This window comes from Taudactylus pleione, unplaced genomic scaffold, assembly GCF_031769625.1.
Source record: "Taudactylus pleione unplaced genomic scaffold, aTauple2 ptg000095l, whole genome shotgun sequence".
Lineage (NCBI taxonomy): Eukaryota > Metazoa > Chordata > Amphibia > Anura > Myobatrachidae > Taudactylus > Taudactylus pleione.
In genome coordinates, this window is record NW_028284497.1 from 212,439 (window position 1) to 233,894 (window position 21,456).

At 48.2% G+C, this 21,456-nt stretch overlaps 1 protein-coding gene across 4 annotated transcripts in view; it reads left to right on the forward strand.

The window, feature by feature from the left end:
- MORC2 (MORC family CW-type zinc finger 2) overlaps positions 1 to 21,456 on the forward strand; it is a 143,645-nt gene that overhangs the window by 87,597 nt on the left and 34,592 nt on the right. For all 4 annotated transcript variants that reach the window (XM_088469866.1, XM_088469863.1, XM_088469865.1 and 1 more), the window contains exons 18-20: positions 18,491 to 18,623; positions 18,895 to 18,966; positions 19,053 to 19,442. In XM_088469866.1, the coding sequence (XP_088325992.1) occupies positions 18,491 to 18,623; positions 18,895 to 18,966; positions 19,053 to 19,442 (595 nt within the window). The remainder of the gene's footprint in view (positions 1 to 18,490; positions 18,624 to 18,894; positions 18,967 to 19,052; positions 19,443 to 21,456) is intronic.

Consider the following 21,456-nt stretch of genomic DNA (forward strand, 5'->3'; position numbering starts at 1 on the left):
ACAGGATAATAACCACTTATGGGAGTAAACATGGGTCCTCTATCTTTCCATCAGTAGGAATCTGCAAGTTGAATTAAAAATGTTCTACTGTATTAACTTTTTAATATAGGTGAGTGAATTTAAAAGAAGGATATGTAAAAGTAGGGACAAGTTTAAATAGCTGGGGGAATGGTCCCTGCAGAAAACTTTACTTTAAGTTAAATTAAAATAGGGTGAGCATTAATAGAGAGGTAGCATTTGCATATATATATATGTATATATTACACACACACACACACACACACAGTGGTTGAAGTGGGGCGATGTGTCCCGCTGGGGACACCTCTCTCTATCGGCGCTGGCATGGAGCCAGGAGCCTCGGGTAACTGCTCCACTGCATTAGTAAGCAGCGGCACTGACAGCCAGCCAATCGCGGCTCACAGAGCGCTACCCAATGAGAAGCTGCCACTTGGCTCACAGATCCGGCCGGTGAGCTGGTCCGCGAGCCGGGATTGGTTGGCAGCCGGTGTGGTCATTAAACTGAATTTCAGCAGGGACCAAATGCTCCAGGCCCCAGCTCCGTTCCAGCTGCAGTGTAGCTAGAGGTAAGAGGGGAGGTTGTAGGAGGGAATATGTTAATGTGAGGGGCAGGGGGTGAGATAGATCAATAGGCAGTTAGTGGTGTAGAGGGGGTGAGAGGGGGAATCAGTTAGAGAAAGGGACGGGGTGAGAGAAGGGGAAGCAGGCAGGGAGAAATGCAGTAAGTGAAAGGTGCAGTGGCTCAGAAAAAAGCAGGGCTAAAAGGGTAGCTGCGCTCACTATTCTGTGGTGACCGCACCGGGTGTCATCCAGTACAGGACAGCCACTGGAGTGAGAGTTGGGGGGATTCTGGGTCTGGATTCAAATCTTCATACCCCCACCTCTAAATTCCCACTTCGAGCACTGTGATATATGTGTGTGTATATGTGTGTGTGTGTGTGTGTGTGTGTGTGTGTGTGTATATTATTTATATATATAATATAATATATTTTTTAGATGCTACAGTAGCTCATGTTAAGGGCAGACTAGATGGGCCAAGTGGTTCTTATCTGCTGTCAAAGTCTATGTTTCTATGTACCCGTGTAGATCTCAGATATTTACTGTTTCCATTTCCATGTCACCATTCCAATAACACATTAATCCTTCACCTCTATAGTAATGCATCACTGTTAAAGTAAGACATTCCACTCCATCACCTGTGTACTAACACGTTTCCCTCCCTCGCCTGTGTTGTAACACATTCGACATTCTCCTCACCTGTGTAGAAATACTATCTCTCCCTCACACCTGTAGTAACACATTACCCTCACACCTTTAGTAACTTATCCCCCTACCTCACCTCTAGAGTAACACATTCCCCTTCCTCACCTCTGTAGTAACACATTCCCCTCCCTTGCCCGTCTTCTAACATTCCCTTCCTTCACCCTGTAGCAACACATTTTACATTCCCCTCCCTCAACTCTGTAGTAACACATTTTCCTCTCTAACCTCTGTAGTAACACATTCCCTTCCCTCACTATTCAAATAGGGGATACACACCAACTTCCAGTGATGTTTGGCAGCACTTGGGAAGACAGTTGGTGTTTGAATTCTGAACTGTGCTACAGTCACGATGAGACAGTAAGTCAGGACATTGCACAGGGGAAGGAAACATTTTAGCCCTTTTTTTTCCCCCCTTAGGAGTCGAATTTGGAAAAATCCCTTTTTTCTTCTTCAGGATCTATAGGGTCCACAGAATCTACTTTGGGATATGTAGTGGAAACGATCCGTTGCACCAAACAGCTTCTAGCTTTGCAGCTCCCAGCTCCTGAAGAGGAGTCCGGGTCGTCATAAGGCAACTGATGGGAACCTCTCTTATGCCCCTGCTTTGCCGCCACTTGTCTATCTGGCTGCTGAGGAGCTATAGACGGCGGCATATTCTGACTAGAGTGAGCAGTAGAATTAACCCAACAGGAATTCATGGGGGGCATATATATGTATATAGAAGGATGCAACTGCTGTGAATACCCCATAGCACAGGGAAATACCGCAGCCGGAGCCCACGCTTCTGCGATTTTGTCCACTAAGTGCGCCAAAACCTGATACCACCCAGGTGGTTCTAGCGCTGGAGCTCTAGATGTACTGGCTTGAATAGGTAGCTGTTTACAACAGAAGCTACACAATCCATCCCGGTTAACATCCTGCTCAGACAAGCCTGCCAAACAAGACACACATGATCTTAGTACTGGCATATCATCCTTCTCACCTACACCTTTAGACATGACAAATGTATAAATGGTATAAGATGTTATCTGGCACGGACCACGTAGTAATTAAAGCAAAATAGCTCTTATTGGGCTAAAGAAACCCTGATGTGCAGAGTCTGATTGTCCTCAGAGTGAGCACTGATACGGCATTCTCACATCAAAAGATACCTTTATGAGAGTCTACCTCCATTTGACACAGTGAGTTATGGAAAGGATAGACGTCCAAATCCACAGAAATTCTACATGAAGACCTACAATTCTAAGGAACGTATATTGATTGTATATTTGTGATATGTCTTGTGGTTTAAGCGCCCAGTTTGGGTCCCCCTTTTCCCATTTGTTTGTGTGGCAAAGCTTATGTCTGAGGCATGGAGTACTCCTTGGAAGCATTTCCATGCTACATGGAATATAACCTCTCTGTACCCATTTGCACTTGGTGAGTGTAACAAATGGGAAGTCCCCCCCAACGATAGACGCTCATGTCATGAGGTTGATTAGGAGCGCTACGTTTCCCATTCCTGCCGCATCCTCTTTAATAGAGGTTACAGATCAAAAACTTGACAATCATTTGAAAGCAATCTTTTCATTATCTGGAGCTATTATCAGCCAGACATGGCTGTAGCCTGGGTAGCGTAAGCTATGGAAGAATGGACGACATCTCTGGAAAGTACTATGCTTGTGGCTACCAGAGAACAGCAGTCTTTTCTCTATCAGGCGCGAGTAGCAGCTGTGTATATGAGGGAATCTGTCATCGACGCAGGGATTTTGGCTTCTAGGGTCTCGGCGACTTCAGTTGCAGCTCGAAGATCCCTTTGGCTAAAAACCTGGAAGGCGGATACACGATCCAAGAAGGCTCTTGAATCTGCCTTTTGAGGGAAGGTACTGTTTGGACCAGAGCTGGAAGACACAGTGACTTTTCTGGCAACACTGAAGTCTGCTGAATTGCCTAAATTTAGGCAGTCAGTAGCTCTGTCCTTTCGCCCACAGAGTAGGGTGAAAGATCAGTCTTCCTCTAGACAGTCATGCCCGCAAGACACGTCAGCCCAAGAAATCTTGTTCAAGCAAACGTCCTGCCTCCAAGCCAGATAGTAAGCCTACTGTCTGATGGGGCGGGGTTCCCCCTGGGGGTCTCAGGGTTGGAGGCCGACTTTAACAGTTCTCCCAGGTCTGGTATCAGACAACTACGGATGCCTGGGTTTCTGTATACAAACCTTCCTTTAGACTCGGTCAGGGCTTCGGCCTACCAGGAGTCTATTGGGGGCCCTCCTGAAGTCAGGAGTCATAGTCCCCATTCCTGTGATGCAACAGGGAAACTGTTATTATTCAAATTTCTTTTTTTTTATTCAAAAACCAAATGGTTAACATCACCCTGTCCTGAATCTGAAGTCTCTCAACAGGTTCATCCATTCTGTATGGAAACCCTATGGTCAGTTATGCTGGCGATGGAGCCTGGGGATTTCATGGTCTCCCTGGACATACAGGATGCATATCTGCATGTTCCGATTTCACAATACCACCAAAGATTTTTGAGATTGGCGGTAGAACAGCAACATTACCAATTTCCGGCTGGCCACAGCTCCTCGGGTATTTACCAAGTTAATGGCAGTCATGACGGCTCATCTTATTTATTCCAGGTGTTCTCAACTGGGAAGCGGACTTCCTAAGGCGCCAAGACATACATGCTGGAGAATGGGCTCTTCATCCGGATGTCTTTCAACTCTTGGTGGACAAGTGGGGTGTACCAGACTTAGACCTCACGGCGGCACGTCACAATCACAAAGTCCCCAGGTACGGGTCCAGAACAAGGGACCCCTCAGCCGCCTTCTTGGACGCTCTGGTGATGAGATGGGATTTCAGGTTGGCATACCTGTTTCCTCCAATCTCCCTCCTCCCAAGGGTCATCAGACAGTTCAAGCAGGAAGGCGGCAGGATAATACTAATAGCCCCTGTCTGACCCAGGAGGCATTGGTTCTATCCATAGACAGTCCACTTCCACTGCCTCTACAGCCGGATCTGCTAGTGCAGGTTCCCTGCCTATATCAGGATTTACCTCGACTGACTTTGACGGCATGGCTGTTGAGTCTGTCGTCCTCAAGGCCAAGGGTTTTTCGGCCTCTGTGATTCAGACGATGCTGAGGGCAACGAAGCCTGCTTCCACCCGCATCTATCATTTGGCAATCATTTTTTCTTTGGTGTTCAGAATGACCCTAAGATTTTCAAGGTCGCAATAATACTTGCTTTTCTTCAGGCAGGATTAGACTTAGGTCTTCGCCTGGCTACCTTGAGAGTTCAGGTTTCTGCATTGTCAGTTTTGTTCCAATACAGAATTGGCCCTCTGCTTGATGTTAGAACATTCTTGCATGGGGTTCTCCGGCTGCAACCTCCATTTGTCCCTCCGGAGACACCTGGGGAATTGACTTTGGTTTTCAAGGCATTGCAGACTGCTCCCTTTCAACCTTTGGATATGGTGGACGTAAGATGGTTGACAGCGAAGACACTTTTTCTCCTCGCTATCGCCTCGGCCTGTAGAGTTTTTGACTTTTCAGCTCTGTCATGTCGCTCTCCATATTTTATTTTTCATCAAAATAGGGCTATCCTCCGTACTAAGGCGGGTTACCTTCCAAAGGTGGTTTCCCGTTTTCATATAAATGAGGAGATTGTACTTCTGGCCTTTCAGTCTTCAGACTTGTCTACAGGTGAAGCTTCCCTGGCTGTGGTTTGAGCCCTTCGTATCTACGTGGATCATACCAGCTCCATCAGGAAATCAGATTCGCTCTTTCACAAACTAGGCTGGCCAGCAAACAATCAGACTTTGGCTCGCCGTCTGCATACGACTATTTCTTTGGTCTATACACAGGCTGATCTCCATGTTCCTAACAAGGTGACAGCACATTCTACTCAGTCTGTCGGACCGTCGTTGCCGGTTAGACATGGCGCCTCGGCTTAACAGCTGTGCAAGGCAGCCACTTGTTCTTCCGTCAATACTTTTATCAAATTCTATGCATTTGATACTTTTGCCTCCCAGGATTCTTCCTTTGGGCAGCAGATTCTCCTCTCTGCGCAGGAGCGTCCCCATCCTTAAGGGAGCTGCTTTAGGACGTCCCCAAAATGGATTCTGTGGACCCTATGGACCCTGAAGAAGAAAATCAGAATTATGATATAACATACCTTAGATAACTTTTTCTTCAAGCCCATAGGGTCCTTAGAGCACCGTCCCTGACGCACCTGGCCTCAGTTGGGATCTGTTCTTTTCCTTTTTTGGAATCATTGATTCCCTCTTTGTATGTTGAGTGTTCTTGTGTGAGATATACTTCCTTCTCCACTTTCCGTCTCTTGCCATTAGGCTTGTTTACAAACTGAATGCCTGTGGCTGGGGGCGGGGTATATAGGGAGGAGAACCGATTCATACTGGGAGCTGCAAAGCTAGAAGCGGTTTGTTGCAGTGGATAGTTTCCACTACATATACTCCAAGGTAGATTCTGTGGACCCTATGGACCTCGAAGAAAAAGTTATCTAAGGTATGTTATACCATAACTCTCTGATTTTTTTTTTTTGGATGAAATCTTTTTATTAAAAGCTTTTCAATGGTTAACAATATAAGATAACAGTTGCAGATACAGAGTACATTATGATTAGTACAATAAGTAGACAATTTTCACATATTGTCAAAAGATGTGAAGGCAGATAATTAAGCTGACATCGGCTGCGATCCAGCGCCAAACCGATATTGGACAATTTTTCACAATATTAATTAACAACTAGCGGAAGCTAAGAAAGGACAAGTGGGGAAAAAAGGGGGAGAGGGATGGGGAAACAGAGAGGAAGGTAATAGTCGGTGTCTTGCCAGTTCCAAAAACACAACGTACAGATATGGTGAAACTAGATAGTGGTTAAAGGAGGCTCGGCCTAAAAATAGGGTATCTTGGCCCCTGTTACAGATCTATGAACCTCCTACCAAAAAGATTGTATGAGGACATTAGCACCGGATGTGCAGCATAGCCCCCGCTTGACCTCATTGATGCCAACATAGGCCCTCATTCAGAGCCACTCGCTAGCGGCAGTACGCTCGTTCCGAGCGATGTTCGCACATCTGCGCATGCGTACGGATCGTTATACGCATGCGCGAACCAGTCAGTGCGGCCGAAATTCATGTGCTCGCAAAATAGCGAATGCCTGATAATTTGAGTGACAGGATGAGGCGTATGTGGGTGGTAACAGGGGAAGGTGCTTGAAAACGGGGAGTGGAAATCAGAACGCAGGCGTGCTTAAAGGTCAAAACGGGCGTTTTATGGGTGTGCATATTTAAAACAGCAGCGTCATTGACCACGTCACTGGGTTTTTTTTAAGCCAGAACTGTTCGCAAAATTGTGGTAGCAAAAACCAACCACAAGAATAGCGAGCAGTTCATACGCTGGTCGATGTACTCGATTAATCTAATAAATAGCGGACATGACGTATGGTGCGAGCGGCCAGGGGGCGTTTTTAACAAATAAACGAGCGTATGTTTTGCTCGCTCGTTCAGACTTAGAGGTGTGAACAGACTTCAATTTGCGAACGGATCATTTGAATAGCCACCCCTTGTTTTTGAACGAACGACCGCAAATAGCGAACGGCTCTGAATCAGGCCCATAGATCAGTAGCAGTTGGATAGATTAATTTGAGGCAAGTGGGGACTAGGTGTCAACCATAGTACAGCTTGTAGGCATTCTCTTTGACATGCACTGAAATGGAGCTCTTGGCCACTTCAAGTCGAATTTTCGACCATTCCTCGGGTGATAGCGTCTCACCTATCTCCCGCTCCTATGCCATGCTAGTTCATAATTTTTCTTTTGGAGGTTGCTGAAGAGAGAGCAGTAACTGATACAAAGTGGTAATTTGGCTTTTAGTACATTGAGCGCGTCAGCATAACGATTCTAAAGGGGAGATGGGGATAGGACCAGAGGGGGCGCTGGTTTGTGACTGTTCCGCTTTGTAAAAACTGAAAGAAAACATTCTTTGAGAGAGGGAAACGATTTTGCAGGGTGGTATAATCAGGGAAGGTGTGTAGTGTGTAGTGGTGCGATGTCTAGTAAAGATAGAAGGTTATGGTGAGTCCATGAATAAAAGGAGCGGTTGGCGATACCCGAGGGGAAGGCAGGATTGTTCCAGATAGGGACTAAATATGGATGGAAGGATCGGAGGTTTTAAAGTCTGATACAAAGGTCCCAGTTAACGTGAAGCGAACTGTTGGCAACAGTGTAGCAGGGGGTGGTCGAGTGCGGGGTGAGTACAGGGTGAGTCTTCCGTATCCAATATTCCGAAATACAGATTTTTTGTTTAGCATGACTGAGATAGTGAAACCTTTGCTTTTTGTAGGTTCAATGTACACAAACTTTAAGGCCCAAGATTGTTAAAATTATTGTACAAAATTTCCTTCAGGCTTTGTGTATAAGGTGTATATGAAACATAAATGAATTTCATGTATGTATACAAACTTTGTTTGAGCCGCAAAATTATTGAAAATATTGTAGAAAATTACCTGCAGGCTGTGTGTATAAGGCGCATATAAAACCTAAATGCATTCTGTGATTTGGGTCCCAAGATATCTCATTATGGTATGCATATGTTCCAAAATACAGAATATTCTGACATTCAAAATACCTCTGGTCCCAAGCATTTTGGATATGGGAGACTCAACCTGTAGTGGCCTCTATTGTCGTCCAGACCCTATAGTCTGGGGGAGCATGCCAGACTATTCACGAGGCTATATGTACTGCGCAATAGTATTTTATTAGATCTGGGACTCCCATGCCAAACGAGGAGTAGCTGCATCTTAACTCTTTGCCTCCTTCCTGCCCAGATGAAATCTAATAAGTTCCCCTGGAGAAGCCTCAGCGTTTTCATGGGATTATGCATAGGTAGTGTCTGCCAGAGATCTAGTAATCGAGGCAAAACGTTAATTTTTATAGCAGCCATACGGCCGTACCAAGAGATGAAAGTGTTTTCCAAGTGGACATATTGGATCTAATCAAGACAAATAATCTTGGGAAATTGGCTGAATGTGAGTACGATTTAGTAAGGTATTTCTACTTCAGGGTCCATAGGGTATCCACAGGATACCTTGGGGTATAGGTGATGACGTCAGGCATCGGGCACCATAGAGTTAAGCTTTCAGCCTCCCAGGATGCACTAGGGTCCCCCTCCTATACCCCTCCCCCGAGCCAAGGCATCTCAGTTTAGTTTGGTGCCCGGCCGGAGTCGGATGCACCTGTTGGAGTGGGGGCTAAAGAAGAGCCCCTGAAGTTTTCTTCAAGCAGCTGTGGCTGCACATCTGGAAGTACAGCATGGACAGTCAGTATTGACGTCCATGCCGTCTTCCCTCCACCCCCGCCGGTACCAGAACGCCGGTACCGATCCGGGGATGCTGGTGAGCATCTGGGGTCACAGCTAGCGGTGACCCCAGATGTTCGGGACCATGGCCGGAATCCAAGGGGGACAGCAAGGTAAGCAGCGGGGTCCCGCGGTGGGTCCCCGCTGTTACATGGTCCAGAGTCCCCAGGCAGGGGGTCTCTGGGGACTGTCTGCAGCGTGGAGCCAGGTTCTAACCTGCGCTTCCACTACCCCCCTGGGACAGCAGGACCGCGGCAGAGCGGTAGCGCTGCGGCGTCCCAGGGGTTAAATGCAGGCCAGGGGAGCGCGCCTTCCCTGTCTCACAGCCGGTGCCTCCCCCGCTGCACACAGCCCTCTCTGCACACGCTGAATGGTCCTGTGTCAGCACTCCTCCCCCAGGCCAGCCTCCTCTCTGCTCCTCGGTGGCCATCTTTGGAAAGCATGGTGAGCGCTGTTGGAAGCTGAAGAACGGTGGCATCGTGGTCTGGGTTCCCCTGCATACCTCTCCTCCGTTTGGATAAGGTCTGTGTATGCAGCGCTGTGTCCTACCAGGCTCTGAGTCTGTGTAGTTGAGGATCAGCGCGGATAGTGCAGGAATTGATTTCTTTGCATTGTATGTGACCTATGCTAGCGTCTGCTGCCTGTACTTTCTTTTTCTATCTGTCAGCATTTATCTGTCCCTGTTCTTTCTGCTAAAGCCCTTGCTGTGCGGTGCTTGCAGGGTGGTCTCACACTATACTAATGAGTATTAGTGAGAGGGGTCACATACTTACCATTATGTCTGAAAGTGATTTTCCTCTCCAGCTTTTATGTACTACATGCAAGGTACCTATAGCGGAGGGGGACGGCAGTGCGGAGGGACTATGTCAACGGTGTTATGCGTTGACACGGCCGATTACGGTCACGACTCCGGTACAGGAGCCGCCCTGGGCTTGTTTTGCCAAAGCGCTTACAACCCTCGTGGGCCAGTTAGCTCCGCAGCCTGCTCTCACTCAGATGGGTTTGTCCCAGCAGTCAGTGGTGTCGTCACCCATGCAGGGTTTCCTAAGACAATTGATGGTACCCCACAGTCTCCCTATTTCCCCTCCTCAGGTCTCTCATGAGCCTGCGTGGGTTAATACGTTAACTAGCTCTGTACAGCAGTTTGTCAGAGGTGTTGCAAGGGGAGTCTGTGATGCGGCCGGTGGCGTCTCTGTCTGCTCCTTATGAGGATGACGACGGGACGTCCGATGATGGGGAGATTCTGGATCTTTCTGACCAGGAAACTTCCCGTCCTAAAGAGTCGGACGCCAAGTCTAAGGTGTATATACCTGGCCTTATTCGTGCAGTCCATACTGCTTTAGTTATTGAGGATGAGGAGCCTCCGGTATCAAAGTCCAAATACGCCTTTTTCAAAGATGTTAAAGGAGATACCACAGTGTTTCCTCTTTCGGGGCAATTAGTTGACCACCTAGAGGAAGCGTGGAAACAGCCAGGCAAACGATATCAGCCTCAAAGACGGTTAGCAGTGGCGTATCCGTTTGCGGACAATTATTTTGCAAAGTGGGAATCCCCTCCTCAGGTGGATTCTCATGTGACACGCCTTGTCCGTAGTGCCACATTACCCATGCCATCCATGTCCTCCCTTAAGGATACTACGGACCGCAAGGTGGAGATCTGCCTGAAGTCCGTCTATTCCCTTGAGGGGGGGGCTGCGCGGCCGGCTATGGCCATTTGCTGGGTTGCCTGAGCTATGGAGCGCTGGGCTGATACGTTGGAGGCGTCCTTCGATTCCAACTGTTCGGCTGAGCAGACGGAGTTGATCGGCAATCTCCGAGATTCGGCCACTTATATCAACGAAGCGGCCTTGGATGTTAGTACCCTGGCGTCTCGAATTTCTTCGGCAGCTGTGGCTGCTCGTCGCACCTTGTGGTTGCGATCCTGGAATGCGGACGCTGATTCCAAAAAGGGTTTGTAGGCGTTGCCTTTTAACGGAGAAGTTCTCTTCGGTCCGGACCTGGACAAAATTGTAGCCATGCTGGCGGTAGCTAAATCGGCATGTCTCCCGTCGGCTGCTGTTCCTTCTCGTTCAGGTACTTCGTCCTTTCGGTCTTATAGGGCCCAGGGTAGGCCTAAGACACAGTCCTTTCCCCGACAGGCTGGCCCCAAGAAATCGGCCAAGCCCCGGAAGCAGGCCTGGAGTACCAGACGTCCGGTCCCTAAGCCAGATGACAAGCCTGCGGCCTGACGGTCCGGGCCTCCCTTTGGGGGATCCCAAAGTGGGAGGCTGCCTGCTGCAGTTCGCCAGGTGTTGGTCGGTCACCATGACAGACACTTGGGTTCTCGAGGTGGTCTCACACGGGTATGCCCTCTCCTTCCGGCACAGACCTCCGGCTCGATTTTTCACCACGGGTCTACCATCAGACCGGAACAAAGCAGTGGAACTGCGGAAAGTCTTGCACACTATGCTCCAGGCTGGAGTTATAGTGCCTGTTCCATTCTCCCAGAAGGGCCAGGGTTTCTATTCCAATCTCTTTTTGGTGCAGAAACCCAATGGGTCGTTTCGTCCGATTCTCAACCTCAAAGCTCTCATCAAATCTTTGCGGGTGCCGAAGTTTCGGATGGAGACACTACGGTCCATCATTCTGGCGCTGGAACCTGGGGACTACATGGTGTCATTGGACATACAGGACGCTTACCTGCATGTCCCTATTCTTTTGCACCATCAGCGGTCCCTCAGGTTTGCAATCCGCAGCGAACACTTTCAGTTCCGGGCGTTACCTTTTGGCCTGGCGACAGCACCACGTGTTTTCACCAAGGTGATGGCGGTCATGGCGGCTTCCCTGCGGCTGCAGGGGGTCCGCATGTTGCCGTACTTGGACGACCTTCTATTAGTGGCAGGATCTCCGGAGCTCCTTCTGCGCCACTTGGACCTGACCATTGCGCTACTGCAACGGCACGGCTGGTTAATAAACTGGCAGAAGTCCACCCTGGTCCCGTCTCAGCGGATTCTGCACCTCGGAGCCTTATTGGACTCGGGACAGCAAAGGATCTTTGTGACGGGGGAAAAGATCTCTGCCTTGCAGTCGAGGGTGCGCAGTTGTCTGCAGAGCTGCCGGGTGTCTCTACACTCGGCGATGAGGTTACTGGGCTCCATGGTGTCGGTATTCGACATGGTGGAATATGCCCAGTTTCACTCCAGACCTCTGCAGCACCTGATCCTGTCCAAGTGGAATGGACTGCCTCAGTCTCTAAAATCCCAGACGATAGTGCTCACTCCGGAGGTTCGCCTGTCCCTTGCCTGGTGGTTGCAGACGACCCATCTCAACAAGGGTCGTCCGTTCTGGGTGGCGAATTGGGTTCTGTTGACGACGGACGCCAGTCTTCGGGGCTGGGGAGCAGTTTCGGATCCACACTTGTTCCAGGGCAGGTGGACTCCGGCAGAAGCAGAGCTTCCCATAAACATCTTAGAACTCTGAGCGCTGTTCAACGCTCTCCAGCAGGCACGTCGGGTTCTCCAGGGTCACCCAGTGCAGGTCCAGTCAATCAACGCTACCACCGTAGCCTACATAAACCGGCAAGGAGGAACACAAAGTCGGGTGGCTCTCGTAGAAGTGTCTCGGATCCTGGTATGGGCGGAGCGCAATCTTCCGGCCATTTCAGCTGTCTTCATCCCGGGAGTGCTAAACTGGGAGACGGACTTTCTCAGTCGCCAGGACGTTCATCCGGGAGAATGGTCCCTGCACCCGGACGTTTTTCAACTGCTGGTGGACACGTGGGGTCTTCCAGAGATCGACCTCATGGCGTCCCAACACAACAAAAAGTTGCCGGTGTACGGGTCTCGCACAAGAGACGAAGAGGCGTCTCTGTGGATGCTCTGTCCGTCCGGTGGACGTTCCGGTTTGCTTATCTCTTTCCGCCGGTTTCCCTTCTTCCACGGGTAATCCGGAAATTCAAACAGGAAGGAGGGACGCTCCTGTTGATAGCTCCCGCATGGCCCAGACGGCACTGGTTCTCAGACCTTCAGGGTCTGTCCGTGGGCAGTCCTCTGCTGTTGCCGCTACGTCCGGACCTTCTGTCACAGGGTCCTTGTCGTCACCCGGACCTGACTCGGCTGTCTTTGACGGCGTGGCTGTTGAGACGGCCATGTTAAGGTCCAGGGGATTTTCCAGCTCTGTAGTGCGTACCATGCTCAGAGCTCGGAAACCGTCTTCCGCGAGAATATACCATCGCGTGTGGCATACGTTCTTCCAGTGGTGTCGGCCGAAAGGTTATGCACCGCGGGAGTTTCGTCTGTCTCGGGTTCTCGCCTTCCTGCAAGCGGGACTAGACCATGGACTTCGCCTTGCTTCTTTGAAGGTGCAGGTATCGTCTCTGTCTGTCTGGTTCCATCGTAGGATTGCTACAATCCCGGATGTGCGCACCTTTATGCAAGTGTTCTACGCATTCAGCCACCCTTTGTTCCACCTGTGGTGCCTTGGAGGGCTCTCCAGGGACCGCTGTTTGAACCACTGGGCTCAGTGGATCTTAAATGGCTAACAGCTAAGACTGTTTTCCTTCTGGCCATAGCTTCGGCCAGACGTGTTTCTGATTTAGGGGCTCTCTCTGGTAGACCCCCTTTCTTGCTTTTTCATGGGAACAGGGCAGTGCTACGCACTCATCCTGAGTTTCTTCCCAAAGTTGTTTCCCAGTTTCATGTTAACGAGGAAATCGTTGTTCCGGACTTTAACTCACCTGACCTTTCTGTGGGTGAGGCCTCTTTGGATGTTGTGCGGGCCTTAAGGACTTATGTTGACCGCACTTCTTCGTTTAGAAAGTCGGACGCCTTGTTTGTCCTCTATGGCTTCTGTAAAAAGGGTTGGCCTGCTTCAAAGCAAACTTTGGCAGCCTGGATCCGTATGGCAATTTCTGAAGCTTATCTTCATGAAGTCCTGCCGGTTCCTCCTTCTGTGAAGGCTCATTCCACTAGGTCTGTGGGGCCTTCGTGGGCAGCTCGACGTGGTGCCTCTGCAGTCCAGATCTGCAAGGCTGCTACGTGGTCCTCTGTCCATACCTTCGTGAGGTATTACAGGTTTGACACCTTCGCCTCTCAGGATGCTTCCTTCAGGCGGCGGATTCTCCTTTCAGCACAGGAGCGTCCCCGCCCTTAAAGGATACTGCTTTGGGACATCCCCAAGGTATCCTGTGGATACCCTATGGACCCTGAAGTAGAAAATATGAGATATGGTAAGAACTTACCTTTGTTATCTCTATTTCTACGAAGTCCATAGGGTTCCACAGGACTCCTGCCCTGTCGCACCTGTGCTTCAGATGGGCTTTGCTCTGGTCACCGGTTTTTCCGTCTCCCTCTGGTGAGAATGTGATTCTTGTGTGTGTCCAGATCTTTTTTCTCTCTCTTCCTCTTCTCCTCCTCCGGCCTATGGCTTGGTAACTAACTGAGATGCCTTGGCTCGGGGGCGGGGTATAGGAGGGGGACCCTAGTGCATCCTGGGAGGACTGAAAACTTAACTCTATGGTGCCCGATGCCTGACGTCATCACCTATACCCCAAGGTATCCTGTGGAACCCTATGGACTTCGTAGAAATAGAGATAACAAAGGTAAGTTCTTACCATATCTCATATTATTCCTAAGTATTTAATTTTCTGAGATTGCCAATGGAATGGATAAGAGACCTGTAGGGAATTAAGGTCTTCTGGTGGAACATTCAATTCCAGCATCTCTTGTTTTATCTGTATTAATTTTATAATTGGAAAACCTACCATATTTGTTTATTTCATCAAACAGGCAAGGTAAGGAAAGCAGTTGGTTGGTTAAGGTGATGATCACATCATCGGCATAGAGCTCAATTTTATGATCCATATGGCCCACTGAAATACCTGTAATATTAGTATTGAGTCTTATTGTAGCTGCCAATAAGACTCTGAGAGGACAGCCCTGGTGTGTGCCGTTTTTAATCGAAAAAGGACCTGAAGAAAGACCATTGACCAATATAGAGGCTGAAGGGTTACTATATAGTGATTTGAAGACCTTTATAAAATGGTCCTGTGAAGCCCATATACTTAAGTACGTGCTGCATAAAGGGGATGTAGTCAGCATCCCGGCAGATGGGATGCCGACGGTCTAAATACCGGCGCAGGGATCCCGGCTCCAGAATCCCGACAGTCATCCCGAAGGTAAGTATCGTGGTTAGAGGAGGGTGAGGGTTAGACAGTAAGGGGCAGGTGTAGGGAGCAGGGAGGGGGAGGTTAGGTTCAGGCACCAGGGAGGGAGGGTTATGGGTAAGGGTTAGGTGTAGAGAACTTACATTCCACTGTCGGATTTGTGACTGTCAGGATGCCACTGTCTGTATCTGTCTGTATTCTGACAGCCGGGGGATCCCATACCCAACCCGCATAAAGGGCCAGCTACTCTATCGAAAGCTTTTTCAGAGAGCCACCACCAGGGTCTATAGTGATTTTTCTTGAGCAATGTGGATAAGATTGATGCGGTGTCTGGTATTATTAGTAGCCTGTCTATTTGGGACTAAGCCAACTTGTTCTGGGTAGATTAATGATGGTAAAATAGGTGCTAAAATTTTAGCAAATAATTTAATATCAACATTTAAAAGTGATATTGGTCTATAATTACTCATAATTGTTGGGTCACGATCCGGCTTGGGAATAACGATATTGCTAGCCCTGGTGGTGGCTTCTTGAAGCGAACCGCCCTCAAATGTTATACAGTAAGCGAAGCATAGGAAGGAGGGGTTCTGCATTTTTTTTATAATATAGAGCTTTGAATCTGTCTGGGCCTGGGGCCGCTGAGCGACGTAATTGCTTAATCGCCTCACGGATTGCTTCCTCAGAGATGGGAGCATTGAGGGAAAGTAGTTGAGCAGCGGTAAGTTTAGACAAGGAACAAGAGTCCAGGTATTGGCGAGTAGCGTCCAAAATCTGAACAGTTTCCTTCGGATTACCAAATTCCGCATGGACCGTAGGGACTCCATCATTTAGCCTGGAGCTGGGGACTTTATGACATAATTGGCTATCCAGGGTGCCTATGCGCATATCCCCATTCGAGCCAGTTACCTCAGATTTGCAGTACAGACCAGCCATTATCAGTTTCAGGTCTTACCTTTTGATCTGTCCACGGCCCCTCGTGTGAGGTCATGGCAGTAATGGCAGCATATCTTCACCGCAGGGGCGTCCGAATCTTACCCTACCTAGACGACTTGCTACTCCGGGCCCAATCTCCGACTGTTTTCATATCCAGCTGACAGTGGAGCTTCTACAGTCACATGGATGGATAATCAATTGGCAGAAATTCACGGTAACTCCGTCCAAGGCAATGCTCTACTTGGGAACCTTGTTGGATTCCAGGGCTCAAAAAATCTTCCTCCCTCCGGACATTATCTTAACCTTACAAGCCAGAATCTGCACCTTTTCTAGACCAGCATCTGGTGTCCATACACTCATGCATGCAGATTCTAGGGTCTCTGGTCTCAACGATCGACATGGTGGAGTATGGTCATTTCCACTCCCGCCCTTTTGAAGGGGTCATTCTGAAACGATGGATCAAGTCTCGCCCGAACTTTAAGGCACAGACTCTCCTTCTTCCCCGGGAGGTGCGTCTCTCCCTACTGTGGTGACTCCAGCGTTCACATCTGGACAAGGACCATCCCTTTTGGATCCATGACTGGATCTTACTCATCACTGATGCAAGCCTTCGAGGGTGGGGGGCCGGTAACCTGTCATCTAACCTTTCGGGGTCGTTGGACGCGTCGAGAGCCAGCTCTCCATCAACAGCCGTGTACAGGTCTCTGTGTCGAGCACAGCACCTCCTTCAAGGACGTCCAGTAAAGATACAGTCAGACAATGCAACCGCGGTGGCTTACATAAACCACCAGGGTGGCACTCTCAGTCAAGGAGCCATGCAGGAAGTCAGCCGAATTCTCTTTTGGGCGGAGCATCATTTTCCAGCAGTGTTCCCAGTCTTCATCCCAGGAGTTCAGAATTGGGAAGCGGATTTCTTAAACAGTCAGGATGTTAATGCAGGTGAGTCATGTTCCAACTACCAGTCCGCCGTTTGAGGCCTGATGGACATAGACATGATGGCGTCTTGTCACAATCATCAGCTACTGAGATATTACTCCCGCACCAGGGATCCAGAAGCTCTCCTGGTAGATGCCCTGGCAGTTCCTTGGAACTTCCCTTTGATTTACATTTTCCCTCCGGTTTCGATGATTCCTCTGGTTCTCTGTAAGTTCAAACTGGAGGGAGGCACGATGATCCTGGTGGCGCCGGATTGGCCTCGGCGCATGTGGTATGCAGATTTGCTGGGCCTCTCAATAGATGCACCACTGTGTATTCCTCTGCGGCCGGATCTTCTGTCTCAAGGTCCTTGTTTCCATCTCTCTTTGATGGGGTGGCTCTTGAGACATCTGTCCTAAGGGCAAAGAGATTCTCTAGGAGGGTCATTCCGACTGTGCTGCAGACTAGGAAGCCGCCTTCGGTACGTGTCTATCACCGGGTTTGGCGTACCTATTTTTCTTGGTGTACGACTAGGTGTTTTAACTCCAGGTTGTTCCACATATCCCTTATCCTTTCCTTTCTGCAAACAGGCCTGGATTTGGGCCTCCGGCTTTCGTCCTTGAAGGTCCAGGTTTCGGCCTTGTCTGTTCTCGTCCAAAGGCAAATGACACTGCTCCCGGACGTACAAACCTTTTTGGCTGTAGGTGGGGTATAGAGGAAAGGAGCCTGGGCTTGTGGGTATTTTTAATTAACTATTTGGTGCCCAGACTCTCCTGTCCAGGTTATACCCAGTGTCATCCCTGTGCCCCCTATGGAGAGACTATGTAAGCAACATAAGTCTCTTTTTTTTTTTTTTATAGGATGGTAAGTTCCTCAAAGAACTACTATATGTAACTAGACTTTTTTTTTTTTTTCAATGGTGCACATTTCTTACAGTATGCATTTAATTGTGACCCTTGAGTAATTTTGTTGGGAGATAGAGTCCAGATAGAGCTACTACTGTACATTAATGGTGTGCCTATTTAACTTTGACTTTAAGTAAGTAGGTTTTCTATGGGGATCATTCTTCCAATCAACTATGCTTATCCTTACTTTGACCTATACCTCTTTTTTTAAATTAACTACCTATCTTTGATGTTTTAATAGTTAATGCACTATGGCATATTCCTATTGGTGTACCCAATTGATGAAACGTTAAGAGGACCCACATTTACAACCTACTTTATTAAGATTTTATACAGTGTCACCTTGACTTCACGCAGAGGACTGACGAGAGATGCATTGTACCCCCGTGCCTTTCTGTATTCCACTGAGGATCCAGCTACCGTGACATTCCAGTGTTAAGCTCGATACACACTATATGATGGTGCGATGCAGCCTAACGATACATGCATCGCCCTACACACTACTTGATCCGGCGTAAGACGGCGCATTGTAGGGTTACATGCTGCATGTAAGAACAAGATGTCGGCAGTAGAATCGCTCTATCGGATGTGCAGCATGGCAAATGGGATGACTCAGTGAATGGTCGGATTGGGCATATACACTATACGGTGTGTATGATATATCGTTCTCTGAACAATATATCGGAAGATAGATTGTATAGTGCAGAGCTTCCCAAAGTCCATCAGTCCAGATTTTAAGGATATCCATGCCTGAGCACAGGTGACTTAATTAGCACCTTAGTCAATTTGATTTAACCAAGCACTGATATCCTCAAAACCAGGACTGTAAAGACCGGAGGCTTGGATCTTCTCGTATACTGTGTACCCAGCTTAATACTCAGGATATTTTTTTAGTGATTTGCATATAATATGAGGAAGCATGTTTTTTTGTTTTACATAAATACATTGCTCACCCTATTCCAGGTGTGATGCTCCAGAGCAAAAGCAGAAGGTTCCTACTGGAGTGCTCAAGAAAGAACTTGTATCCCAGGAAGAGAAGAAAAAGCAATTAGTTGAAAAGATCCAACAACAGCAAGAAAAACTGGAAGCTCTACAGGTAACTAGTAGGGGGACACAGGCTTTGAATGGTGGTCAAACAGTTATTCCCACATCTAGAAAAACGTTGGTCCCATTTATTTTTATTCATGATATTTACCTGTAACATTTTCTCCTTCCTGATTTCAGTAGCTGTACGCCAGTTATTTTGAATGTTTTTTTCAATATTGCGCTTGTGCATACAGGAAAATATGGTGACAGAAGTGAAGAGTTTTGTATAATCGAGATCTCTTGCCTTCAAAACATTAATTCTGAATATGGATTTATTACAGAAAGTGACCCCTGTGCTTTCCATCGCTGACCTAAAAGCACTCCCTTTGGCGGTTAGCACACGTCCAGTAGAGGTTAGTACCATTTTGTTTAATCTTTTGACTACTTCATCACACAGTAAGCAACTTCTGAGTTCTCGCTCTCTATTTTTCTTGTGCAGGAACCTGTACCTTTAACCCGCCCATTGCGGCCGAGGTCGCCACCTCTGCCTGCAGTTTTGAAAGAAGTTGTTAAACATCCACCTCCACGCAGCACAGTCAAAAAAAATGATTCACAACAAAGTGTGACATTGAATAGTGAGCGGGCAAGCACATCAAAGGCTCTGCCTCAATCCACCACGCCTTTCAAACCCAACCACGCTGCCAAGACTATTAGCAAAATGATACCCATTGTGAAATCCTCACCACCCATTGTGAAATCCTCACCACCCATTTCAAAATCAACTGTTCTACAATCTATTCGATCCTCCAAACCCGTCCCAGTATCACTGAGCTTGAAGACCTCCAAGGCACTGCCAGCGAAGAAACCAGTTCCAAGCAAAAGCTTTGTGGTGAGAGAGCTTCTTTTGATTTATGCTGTCAAGATTTGTGTCTTGGGGTGTACGTAAGTGTCCATTCTTAAATTAGTCCAAAATGAGCCTAAGTTATCTAGTGTAGGTTTATTGTAAGCACTTAGTGATTTATTTTTATCATGCAATCACTATGTAAACCTTCTTCATGGAGGTCTTTCTTCCCTCAGAACTCTTGTTATCAGTTCTTAATGTTTACTTCCCACTACCCGCCCTAACTCTCAGTGTAACAACAGTTTGGGTTGCCTTTAGATGGTAACTGCGGAAGCAAGAGACTAATGCAGCTCATCTACTCATTCCTAGAAAACAGGATTTTGGTACTCACCGTTAAATCCATTTCTCCGATTCCACAGGGGACACTGGAGCTTCATGACAGTGGGGTATAGACGGTGGGTTGAGTTGAGCCTGGCACTTTAAAAATCTACAAGTGTGACTGGCTCCTCCCCCTCTATGCCCCATCAGCCCCAGTTTTAAAGAACTGAGCCCGTGAGGAGACGGAGAACAGACTGAAGAACAGAGAAGGAGAACAGGAAAGAAACAATCCAACATACTGACACACTGCAAGAACACAGCAGGCTGCAGGGATAAACAGTCACACAACAAAAACAGACCAAACTGCAACAGAACTGAAGCAGAACAAGTAATTGATAACAGGCAAGAAGCACTGGGTGGGCGTCCAGTGTCCCCTGTGGAATCGGAGAAATGGATTTAACGGTAAGTACCAAAATCCTGTTTTCTCCTTCATCCACTAGGGGACACTGGAGCTTCATGACAGTGGGGACGTCCCAAAGCTACCCTCCTGGGGGGGAGAGTGCTGAACGCCCTGCAAGACACTGCGACCAAAATTTGAATCAGAAGCCGCAAAAGTGTCAAATCTGTAGAAACGTACAAAAGTATGAACTGAAGACCACGTAGCTGCTCTACAAAGCTGTGAAGCCGAGACACCTCTACGTGCCGCCCAAGAAGTACCCACAGAGCGCGTAGAATGCGCAGAAATGGATACCGGCGGTGGTCGAGCAGAAGCAACATATGCTTGACGAATAGTCAGACGAATCCAACTGGCCAAAGTCTGCTTAGACGCAGGCCAGCCACGCCGATTGGCATCATAAAGGACGAACAGAGCCTCTGATTTACGTAGTCCCTCAGTACGGGCCACATAAATGCGAAGTGCCCGAACCACATCCAAGGAGTGAGAATTCCCGGAAGAGTCCGACAATGCTGGGACTACAATCGGCTGATTCAGATGAAAACCCGAGACCACCTTGGGCAAAAAGGAAGGGCGGGTACGAAGTTCCGCCCGATCTTCGTGAAAAATCAAGTAAGGAGAACGGCAGGACAAGGCTCCAAGTTCAGACACTTGTCTGGCCGAAGCCAGGGCTAATCAAAGGATCATCTTCCAAGTCAAATACTTCAATTCCACATCCTGCAAAGGCTCAAAGGTGGATGACTGAAGAAAAGATAAAACAAGATTCAGGTCCCAAGGAGCCGTGGGTGGCACAAAGGGGGGCTGAATTCTAAGTACCCCTTTAAAAAAGGTCTGAAACTCCGGAATCAGAGCTAGGCAACGCTGGAAAAAAATAGAAAGAGCAGAAATCTGCACTTTAAGCGATCCCAAGCGTAGGCCCGCATCAAGGCCTTTTTGAAGAAAAAGAAGACGCGGTAAATGAAAAGAGGAAGTGGAAGATCCACGACACTCACACCAGGAGATATAAGCCCTCCAAATGCGATGATGATGCGCTGATGTTACCGGTTTTCTAGCCCTAAGCATGATAGGAATGACCGACCTAGGAACACCATGGCTTCTTAGTATGGCGGTCTCAATAGCCACGCCGTTAAATGAAGCCGCCGTAAATCTGGGTACACACATGGACCCTGCTGTAGAAGGTCCGATCGTAGCGGAAGAGGCCAAGGTTCGTCTGCCAGAAGGAATAATAGATCGGAGTACCAAACCCGACGAGGCCAATCCGGAGCCACTAGGATTACGGTGGACGACTCT